General features: G+C 34.8%; 1 protein-coding gene across 3 annotated transcripts in view; it reads right to left on the bottom strand.

The window, feature by feature from the left end:
• Nucleotides 1-705: 705 nt before the first annotated feature.
• CRPPA (CDP-L-ribitol pyrophosphorylase A) overlaps nucleotides 706-11,869 on the bottom strand; it is a 305,310-nt gene continuing 294,146 nt past the window's right edge. For 2 of the 3 annotated variants that reach the window (XM_081244007.1, XM_081244006.1), the window contains one exon: nucleotides 706-4,284. In XM_081244007.1, the coding sequence (XP_081100133.1) occupies nucleotides 4,180-4,284 (105 nt within the window). In that variant the 3' untranslated portion in view covers nucleotides 706-4,179. The remainder of the gene's footprint in view (nucleotides 4,285-11,869) is intronic. The other variant, XR_014016649.1, reaches the window with a different exon arrangement.

Here is an 11,869-nt window from a genome sequence, read left to right as displayed (position 1 = left end):
CCTTGTAATACTTTGGGATCATTGCCCTAACCAACAGTTCTCCTGGTAAATGTTCTGCTTTAGCAAAATGTGTGTCTCCAGATATATCCTAGACTTGTGAGAGCAAATGTACCACACACTGCCACAGATCTTCTTTCCTTGCTTACCAACTGGTGTTCAATAAAATGATTCAAAACTCAGTACTAGCAAAAAAAAAAAAAAAAAAAAAGCCAATGAGCATTTATTGAGCTCACCTCTCTGCTGGAGACCCTGCTGATCTCAGCTGGGCTTCTGCATCCATTTGTTAATTCGCTGGAGGTCAGGTGATCCCGGCTCTTGTTTTCCTTTTGGAGGCAGCAGGCCAGGTGGAGTGTGTACATCATGGTGGTGGCAGAAGTGGGAGAGAGCAAGCAGCAACACGCAGGGTCTCTTAAGCCTAGTCTCAGCGGTGCACTGCCACTTGTGACTCACTCTGTTGGTCAAAGCAGGTCACAGGATGAATCCCAAAGTCATGAAGTGGACATATATTCCTCATATGGAAACTAAATGGAGGGAAAGAATATTGCTAAACAGTAATTCAATCCACCATACCCATGTAGACATTATTAAGTGGTCACAATATTCTTTTCCACTGTGCCTAAGTATAGCTTTTATATCCTTAGCTGCCACAGTAATTGCTGGTAAACCTGCTAAATATGAGGGAAAGAAAAAAAATCTGATTGAGACTTCTGGTTTTACAAATTTTTAATATATTTTACAGAATAACATATCTGAATCTCAAATTCTATTTTCCTATAATGTAAAACATCACACTTATAATCTGAGAATGTTCTATTCAGTTATTCAGTTGAGACTGAGTCAGTTTGAAAAATATGTACATATACACTAAATATCAATGAAAATTGTCATTAGATTTTAAAATATCAATAATTTAGTTATCAATTACCTATATTTTGTTGTGTAAAGAGAACATTAAAAATATTTAGTAGTAGTTTCTTACTTTTCATTTAAAAAGATCCATACCTTTTCAGTTTTGAAACTAAAACCACACAAGAACATATATTAATGTTACAATGCCAAACACCAGCTACACAGCCACTTCTTGTCCACGTATTTTAAACCATATTAATAAACCCTAAAACAATATGTATCTTTCATTTATTCTGTTTATTTTTGAATTAAACTTTTAAAACAATTTCAATCTTTCTTAAATGGCTTTCTTCACATTTTAATTAAAATATTATCATTTGTTTCCTTGATATAGTTTCAACATTAAAAGGAAGTAAAATTTACACATTTAACATAAGAAAATGTAGTACTACTACAACTTGATTTTTATAAAATGAATATTGTATTTATATATATAAAACGTAAAATGTGATAGGTATAATTACAGATGACCCTCGAACAACACAGGGATTAGAGGCGTTGACCCTCCCAGCAGTCAAAAATCTGTGCATAATTTATAGTCGGTCTTCTGTATCCATTGTGCCTTCCTAGCTACTGCTGAAAAAAACCCACGTATAAGTGGACCAGTGCAATTCAAACCTGTGCTGTTCAAGGGTCAAATGTACAGTAAACTAGCATAAGAAAAGAGCGTTTTCCTGGTAAACCAATGCAAAATGCTTAAAGTGACCACAATAAGAATGGCTCTCAGTAGAATATAGGGGTCTGACTTTTATCGGTAGATGAGTCTATTTGCAAGAAGTCATCTTGCAAATTGAGCACTTTCATGAAAAAAAAATACTACTTCTTACCAATATGTCATTAATCAAACTACCGATCACACTGTGTTAACTTCCTAAAGAGGTTAACTTTAAATTGCATGTAATTAAGTAGCATACATTTAAAAAGAAAACAGCCTTTCCACAAAAGTTGCACAGGTAGAAAGCAATTTCAGCAAACCTCAGGCATACTTAGTATAATTTTTAAAGGGATTTTGAAAAGTAAAGTGAAAATGGACAGTTATCATGAAAGTAATTAAGTTTCCCAAAGTGGAGATGAATATATAACTGTAAAGTTGCCTCTGGATCTCTTAACAAATAACAAAAACAACTAATTTATCTTTCCCTCCTGGCCAATGATTCTCTTCATTCCCTTTATCCTTAGCTATAATTCTGTATGTTGGAAAGATGGCTGGAAAGCCAAAAGCTTCAGGACTTTCCTCAGGTCACTGGACTGATCTGTCCCTCCTCGTCCATTCCTCCAACGCTCATTCGGAGCCTCTGGCTCATTTCCCAAGGCCTCTCTGCTGGATGTCCTTTGCCCGCAATCATTGTTAGAGAGGAAATGAGCTTAAAACTTATTCTCAGTGGTCCTGAGTTTAAGCCCTGCCTTTTCCTACTAGGCAGACATGTGTCTTTGGAGAAGGTACTGAGGATCCCTGAGCCTCAATTTCCATCTAAACTGTAAAGGATGTGAGGAGATTTCTTTAAATTATTTTCAATGCTGTGAATCACTTTGTAAACTATAAAGAAAAAAATTAAATGCCACAATGATGATGATGATGATTTCAGACATCGTCATCTTAATATTTTATTAATTAAATCTCATAACACTACATGTTTACAATTGCCTAGGGTAAAGGCATACTAACTGTCCCAAGATAAATTCTTGTCTGGTATAATATTCCCTTCTGTTGAAATCTAAGGTAACTCAGTCAGCACTCAATAGATACAGTGATGTTGCTTGTGCCAGAGATTGCCTAGTTTCCCATCACGTACCTAAAGGCACTGATTTTCTCCTTAAAATCTTCATAACTTTTCCCCTTTTGCCTTTATGAGCACTTTTCAAATTCTTAAAACATTTCCACCTGAAGATGACAAAAGGCGCACCTATGACCTTTTACAACATAGCCAACCTGCCTTAACGACAACAGACATTCTAACCAAAATCCACACACTGCCCATATATTTCCACCCTCAAGATTTTTAATTAAATGATTTATTTCATATTTCTTAACATCCCTAGAGAAAGAGAGAAAAAGTGGCGAGACCAGGAATTGAGATTCATTCAAACAACACATTTCATTTAGGAGAATGAATTGCAATAATTACTTCATTTCCTCTATATTCTACTCACTATTATTTAAATGTAAAATATAAACTCTCCTACTATTATGGATCCTTGAGAAATGAAGGCAAAATCACCCAACATGTTAAGAAGAGACTGCACAAGGTAGATATTTCATAGTCTATCTTTAACTGAAAACATTTCATGCAATTTTTATAGTTCCCACGTGCAGCCTAAGCCCTGGCATAATCTGATCTATGTGGTTTTATGAAGTGTATATATAGAATAAAAGGCATCTCTAATGACTGGATTGACAAAACTGTAAAATATAAGGTAAGGGAAAAATTATCAATATTTAAGATGTATATACCAGTGGAAATTTGAAAGAATAAGAACTCGATTAAAAAAGGCAGCAGTTATCCGTATCAAAAGAAAATTAATTATTTTATGTGCAATAGACTCTCTTCCTTTTAGAAGAAGACTAACTTAAGATTGACCAAAATAACTTCACTTTCATGAAGCTTTCCAGTCTTCTTTTAAAGTTATTCAGAAAAATCAGAAGCCTTTAAAAATAATGTAAGTCAAAACTATATTTCATAAACCAAAGAAAACATACAATTGTAAAACATTAGAAAAGCAGGAGATTATATCTCCTTTAGGGATCTAGGGTAATGTGAGGCTAATGGTACAGATACTCAAGCCAGAGTTCACTGCTATCTCCTCTTTTATTTTAAGGTGTGAAAAATTGGAATGCAATTCAAAATAACCCATGGAGAGAGGATAATGTTAGAATTAACAATACTCATTAATCTTATTTATTAGTTTCATTATAGTGTGATTTACTAATTAACAGAGAGATAATAGTTGACATTTCCTAAATTCTCATTCCTTGGAGAATTAGCTGACTCATCATTATTTCTATTTTACCTTTCATGCCTTTGTGAAAAGGCACACATTCTTTACGTGAAGGCTATTATTTTCCACTTATCTGTTCTTTTCCGGTTTAAGCAATTTATATTTGACATGCATAAAAAGTTTTCAAGTTCACCTAAGCATCACATCCTGCAAATTATAAAAGATATAAAAGACAATTTAAACATTCTACCATATACAATTCGGAGAGAAGCACAAAAGAGATACTTAGGTAAATGTTTCTAAGAACACAGTAGGTAATTTTCTTCATGTTCTTTATGCTACCAGTAGTTGACCAATGAGTCCGGAATTTCTTTCTTTGATTAAGGCAGCAATAATGGTGGCACCTTGCCTTAAACTTTCCTGTAGCTTCTGTTCATCCTGAAAGAAAAGATAAAACAATAATTATTTTAGAAAGAAAAGATATCAACACATTAAATTTAATAAGGACCTACTTCTCTTTTTTAAAAAAAATTATTTTTGAAAAACTTTATAAACATAAATATAACATTGTATAAGTTTAAGGTGTACAATGTGATGATGTGATATATACAGCAAAATTATTACTAAAGTAGGGTTATTTATCACACCTATCATCTCATATAGTTACCATTTTTTGGAAGGGGGGTGAGAACGTTTAAGATCTACTCTCTCAGGAACTTTGAAGTATACAATACAGTACTGTAACTATAGTCACCATCTGTACATTAAATTCTCAGAACTTACCCATCTTATAAACGGAAGTTTGTATCCTTTGACCAACATCTCCCCATTTCCTCCACTCCTTAGCCCCTTGCAACCACAATCACAGACCCTGTTTCTATGTGTTCAAGGAGACACTGCAAGGCTTGCTGTTCTTTGGGCTCAGCACTGCATAGAACTCAAACCACAGCCACTGTCCCAAATAAAGGAGAAACGCTTTTATAACCACTTCCATTATAGAAAAAATATCTGCTGAAGGTACCAAAAGAAGCAATGACACAATTTCAAAAGCTAATAATATGAAACAAAAGATTATTTTCCCTTAATCCAATATTGAAGACCAACTTTGGCTCTTCACTTAAGTGTGAATATTTCTTTGATGATACAAGCCTTCTCTTCACCTTTTTTTTTTTTTCCTGAGGGTTCTTCAACAACAGACTTTGTTATAAACTGTGAGCACTGGTGTGGAGGAAAAAAACAAAACAAAAAACCTGCTTGTCTTTGAAGTAAAGATCAGGCAGATTTGTGAAAAGAGTTATTTCACAAGTTGCTAAAATGTGATTTTCCCTTTGAAATCATATTGCCTATGAAATTCTGTTTTTTCTAATTATTTAGGCTTCTTGAAGATATGAGGGGATGATAATATGAAGGGAAAATGAAAGTGGAAAGAGAGTTAATATCTTAAATCCTTGGGTTATGAATTGTGCTAGGTTCAAAAAGAGGGATCTGGTAACCAATTTCTACACTTCGGCATCGTCCATAATGCCTTATCCCAACATTCAGTGTATCACTAGGACCCATTGTTTTTTACCTCCTTCATGTTTCTTGAATCCATATACTCCACTCAAACTGCCACTGCCAGCATAATACCTCTGGCCCTGAATCACTGAAACAATCTCACAGTCTCTCTGAAGTCTGTCCTCTTCTATCCCATTTCCCACACAGCAATGAAAATACTGATTTTAAATAGTAAAAATCTGATCACATCATTATCCTGCATAAAATCCTTTGAAGGCTATCTTTAAATTTCAGGATCAAGTATTAACCCTTTACCTGGAAGGTCTTTTATCCTTCCAGCCTCTTCTTACCATTTCCTTAAAATCACTCAGTTCTCCAAGCCATGTAGAACTGTTTAAGATTGCCCAATCAAGCCATTTTTCAAGGTTTCATCCCTTTGCACCAGCTAATCCCTTTGCCAGAAAAGCTGTTCCACTCCCTCTCCTGGCCTAGCTTACCCTAGTTACTCTGAGGTTCAACTCAGATATCAGTGACTCCTGAAATCTCCCTTGACTGCTATTCTTCAACCCAATTTGAGGGAGATGAATCTATACGTTTCCATAGCTATGAATTCCTCTAGCACACTGAATTCTAATCGTCTTTTTAGCTGGAGATCTATTCCACCAGATGATCAGTTTCTTGATGTAAAGAATATTTTATCTTTGAATACAAAAAACTTAGTTCAATGCCTAACACACAGTTGCCCTCCACAAATTATAACAAATTCAAAGCAAAGGAGGGTTGACAATGATAGACATATGTTCACCCTTTCAGTTTGACTCATTTGTTAACAATGACCACTATTTGGTTACTTTGTTTGCTCCTATTTACATATTTAGCCAGAAGTCTGGCAACAGTACAAAGAAGAATATTATCTTATGGAAGCCTTCCCACTACCACCACGCCTCCACTAGCCCAGGCCTGGGTTTCTCATCTATGATGATGGTAGTAAGAGATCACCTCTGCTTAAACTATTCTTTCCCATCAGTTTCCCTGATTGTGTTCTAAGAGGTGGAACTGGGGAAGATGCACAGGGGCTGAATGGTGGCTACTTTGCCTCTTGTGAGTGAGTTTTAATGACATTTCAATAATGGATTTCAAATGCTGTACCGGTTTCCGGAATATCAAATCACATTAACAAATCATTTAAAAGCCAAATATGTTTGAGCTTAAAATGTGATTCACTTATATAGGAGCAGATATCATTCATGACACACCATTTATAAATATAGAAATAGTATTCTAAAACTGAATAAAATACAAACCAACTATAGATATGTATTTGTCACTCAATAATTAATTAATTACAATGTTGCAGGGTATGATACACATCTACTCCCAAGTCTCATTAAAATGAGATATACAACAGATGATGATAATTAAGGTTTCCCATTCAAAAATAAACAGAAAAAGGTTATCTGTATAGCCTCTTTGAAACCAGTTTACACTTATAATGAAAGCAGCATGGTAACAAAGAAATGAAGGGGGGAAACCTGTTTAAGATCCTAGGGCTAGAAAAATCACATTTCTCTATCTTGGAATAAATCTTCCATGCTCATTTTGATTGCTCCACAACTTACATATCTTTAGCTACTAACAAATTTAAGTAAGATTGTTCTTTTAAAGATTACTTTGGCAATTTTTTATAGGAATCATTTGGGAAGACTAGAATTCAGTGAGAAGAACCTATGTTATTCCACTAAATATTTGTTTTCCCTCTCTGCCTGACCTCAATCATTCCATCTTTGAAAAATATGGAATTTTAAGAGCTGACTTAAACAAGATGGAGAGACATATATATACTAAGAAAATTCTAGTATGTACAAAAATTAGATAGACAAACAATTTATGGATTTCAAACTCATTTCAAAATTCCATACCTCTATAAAAGTATTGATAATGTAAGTAAAAAATGCAAGGAAATAAATCTTTAAAAAGCATTTCCTGCTGAAAGTGGATATGCAAAACAGTGTTTTCAATCCTTGATGGAGATAGGGAGTGGAGGGGCATTACAGGTGGTCATTTTATTATCAATCATCCATATTTATGCACATGTATATGCATACATTCCTTTGTGTGCTCCAAATATTATATAATAAAAATGTTTAGTGTTAAAACTACGTGAGCAAGGTCAACATGAACACTGAAAAATTATGTTGATCGTATGCACTCTTGATATGCTATCATGAAATGGTATATACCTCTGTGGTCTCCCTCCTCAAAACCCATAACGCCAGTCTAATCATGAGAAAAAACATCAGACAAACTCCAATAGAGGGACATAGTACAATATATCTGACCAGTACTCCTCAAAACTGTCAAGTTCATAAAAAACAAGGTAAGTCTGAGAAGTTGTCACAGCCAACTGTGGAGACATGACCGTTGTCTCCTAAGGAGACATGACGACTAAAGGTAATGTGGTATCCTGGAATAAAAAAAAAAATTTGGTAAAACCAAGGTAATCTGCATAAACTATGGCTTAGTTGTTAATAATAGGGGAAACTGCACAAAGGGCACAAGGGAACTCTGTACTATCCTCTGAATTTTTCTGTGAATCTAAAACACAAAGTGTATTATTTTTCAAGAAAAGATGTGTTTAATCAGGCTCTAGAGTCAGATTGCTGGTATTCAAATACTGGCCTTCACAACTGTCAAATATCTTTGAGCAAATTATCAAAGTTTTATAGTTCTGCATTTTTCATCTAAAACTGGGGTAACAATATTATCTACTTTATAGATTCTTCTGTAGGGACTAAACCAGGTAAGACATGTAAATCACAGATACCTAACAAATATTCTATAATAACAGCTGCTAGAATTATTATTTTTATGGAGGGTACTGTTTCAGCCACAACAGAATAGCTGATAACACCTACTCACCATACATAACCATTAAATCTGGTAAAATCTATGTAAAAATGTGGTTTGCGGATCTAAGACAGTAACCAATGCATATCTACAGTCCTTGAAAGCAGAGACCATTCACCTCAGATGTCTTGTTGAGAGAATTTTTCGAAACTATAAAGAAGAGAAATAGAGTCCAAGTGAATGATGGTCTCTCTGGATATAAAAGACAGAGATTACAATTTAAAGTTGTCAAACTGGCTCAGATTGCGCGAAAAACATCCCTGCGACGGGAGAGTTGCAAAGAAGTCCTAAAATTCTGCTGAAAATTCCCCTTATTTGGCCAATTCCTAATCGGCACTTGCACAGGTAGACTCCATTGGGCCTAGCAGAGAATAATTTCTGGGAAGCTGGAGCAATGAGCAGAGATTTCAGAAGCTGCACTGCACTTAGAAGATTAAATGTGAGGTAGGCTGGAACAAGGAGACCTTGGTGAACACCCATGGCCTTCAGCCGAGATCTCTGAAAGATCATGCCCATAACCTAGGAATAAAGACAAAACTGAACTAGAACTGCCCTAACAAAGCTTTAACAAGCTCCAGAAGAGCAAGTTGATTTCCCAGTAACACACATGCTTGCCAGAACAAATTTTAATATTCTTTGGAGGAAGCTAAAATAAACTGGAGCTTTTATAATGTTCTGTAACAGATGGCATACAATAAAATATTACTTGACAAGTAACGAACACAAAGCAGCAAAAATAAATAAATAAATAAATAAATAGACTACCCATAAACAAGAGAAAAAAAATCAATTTAAACAGACCCAGAAATGATCCATATATTGGAATTACCCTGCAAGGATTTCAAAATAACTATGATTAAATATATTTTAAAAATAGAGGGGCTTCCCTGGTGGCGCAGTGGTTGCGAGTCCGCCTGCCGATGCAGGGGACGTGGGTTCGTGCCCCGGTCTGGGAAGGTCCCACATGCCGCGGAGCGGCTGGGCCCGTGAGCCATGGCCGCTGAGCCTGCGCATCCGGAGCCTGTGCTCCGTAACGGGAGAGGCCACAGCAGTGAGAAGCCCGCGTACCGCAAAAAAAAAAAAAAAAAAAAATAGAGGAAGAGAAGGAAACGTTGATGAAAACTGGAAAATTTCAACATAGAATTGGAATCTCAAATAAAAAAACAATTTTTACAATCTTACAATATAATACTTGAAATTAAGAATTAATTGACTGATTTAATATGAGATGGAAAGAGCCAGAGACAATATTAGTGAGCCTGAAGTGAAGTAAAAAAATATCCAAACTGAAGCAAGAGAGAAAAATGGTGAATTACTATCATAATCATCTTATACCTTGTAATCACATTACTATTCCATTTCCCTATTCCTTATCTACTGACACACCCTACCACCATCACCAAGAAACCTGCTTGGAACATTTAGAAAACTAAATATGGGTTATGTCAGCAGCCATGTCATCTGGGAATATTTACTCCATGAAACAAACAAAAAATTTGAAAAATGTTAACCCCATCCCTAGAAAACTAATGTGATGAAATGTACAAATATATGTACAGGACTAGACTGTAGGTAATATTGCTACAGCTGCACATGAGAGAACAAGGGAATTCAGAGCATGGTAAGATCACATGAGGCAGGAATGTTTCCTCAGGGTGACGGAAGCAAATGATGAGAGAAAGAGGAAGAAAATACTGTAGAGTCCAGGATGAACAAGAAATATTTTGGGACAAGAAATGGCTGATGCTTAGAGTGACATATCAATGTGATAAAGCTATTGTAAGAAGAGTGGGTACCCAAATTTTCACAATAAAAAATTAAGAAAAAGTCACCCAAATTAAATTTATCGGCAGTTTACTTACTATCTGTAACTCCAGCAACATTCATGGCTAGGCTTCAGACAGTAATTACTTGTTATCTTATTGTTTTGTTCACTTAAGAGCAATGTCAAATTTTTGATAAACAGTAAAAATTGCACTCTATCTTCTCATAAAAAAATAAAAATATAACTTCTAGCTGTAAAATACAACATTCACTCTTTTTCTTGGTTACAGCTGTATTATAAACTAGAAACTGGTCCTAAAGGGAAAAAAAGGATGTAGTAATCAGGTTTCTTAAATTACTGGGAGGGAAAATATCAAAATGTTAACAAGAGTTATTTTTGGATGACAGATTTATGGCTATTTTTATTTCATTTTTATGTTTTGCTATATTTTCAAATTTTTCATAATAAACACTTTATTCTAATAAGAAAAATAAGTTATTTTAAAACTTAGTTTTAAGACTTTAAATTCAGAGACTAAATTTGATTTGTTATCTCATAATATCAGTACTTCATAATTGTCTAGATTTCCAGAGAATATTTATCCCCACCAAAAACTTCAAAATCTGTACAAAGAAAACATTTTTGTTTGAATATTGCAATTTTCAATAAAAGATTTCCAAAAGAATCATATTAATAATTCACAAAGTTATAGCTTTTTGCTGATTTAGAGGTTAAGAAAGATATCATGGAAGTTAAGCTAAAAGTAACAACAAAAAATGTGTACTTAATTTTATTCAGCGTGTTACAGATGCTCATTGAGATTTTGAAGGGTTTCTTACAGTTGGATTTTTTAAATATCAGGAAGAATATTAAAAAAAATCAATATAAAATTGCTATTTTAAATTTTTATATCCTTGAACTGAATTATTTAGGATTAGAATTCACCATGGGTTTTAACCAGAAACTTATCATATTTAGCTATTTCTCTATCACTTTGTAATTTCAAGATTAGGATGAAATATGCTATGCTTAGATGGGGGCTTCCCTGGTGGTGCAGTGGTTAAGAATCTGCCTGCCAATGCAGGGGACATGGGTTCCATCCCTGGTCCGGGAAGATCCCACATGCCATGGAGCAACGAAGCCCGTGCACCACAACTACTGAGTCTGCGAGCCACAACTACTGAAGCCCGTGCGCCTAGAGCCTGTGCTATGCAACAAGAGAAGCCACAGCAATGAGAAGCCCATGCACTGCAATGAAGAGTAGCACCTGCGCAGCAAGGAAGACCCAACACAGTCAACAAATAAATAAATAAGTTTATTAAAGAAAAAAAAGATGCACAAAAGTTCTATTATCATTATCTTTTAAAAACATAACTTTAAAATTACTCTAGAGCAATTAAGTCTTGTCAATGGAATCCTGTACTTTAGGTTTTTTGTATGAGATATATATATATGTATATATATAATTATTATTATTATTATTTTTTGGTTGATGGTAGGTTTCTTTCCCATGGTTCTATCTATCATCTTCCATAGAGTAGTAAAGTCTCGATGCACAAATTCTCATGGGACCTCTAAGCCTTTGGCAAGCTCTTTGGAAATCAGGGAAAATTGATTTCTTTACTTTCACTTTACTTTCACTTTACTTTCAGGAGATTGGGAATGAAATGGCACCTCCATTATTCATAGCAGCTTTTTTCCCTGCTCCCCACCATCAACCTCACAATTTGGACAAGTAACGCCTGCAGTTTCAGAAATAAATGACGAAGAAGTAGCACTTTACAAATGTACAAGTGGTCAATTTTCTGTAATGTCATATCCTCAGAATTTCTTACTGATCCACTGTCCCTTTCA

The sequence above is a fragment of the Mesoplodon bidens genome, assembly GCF_964165515.1.
Source record: "Mesoplodon bidens genome assembly, chromosome: 9".
NCBI lineage: Eukaryota > Metazoa > Chordata > Mammalia > Artiodactyla > Ziphiidae > Mesoplodon > Mesoplodon bidens.
The sequence above is the reverse complement of the archived record's forward strand: the minus strand, read 5'-3'. Positions and strand labels throughout refer to the sequence as shown.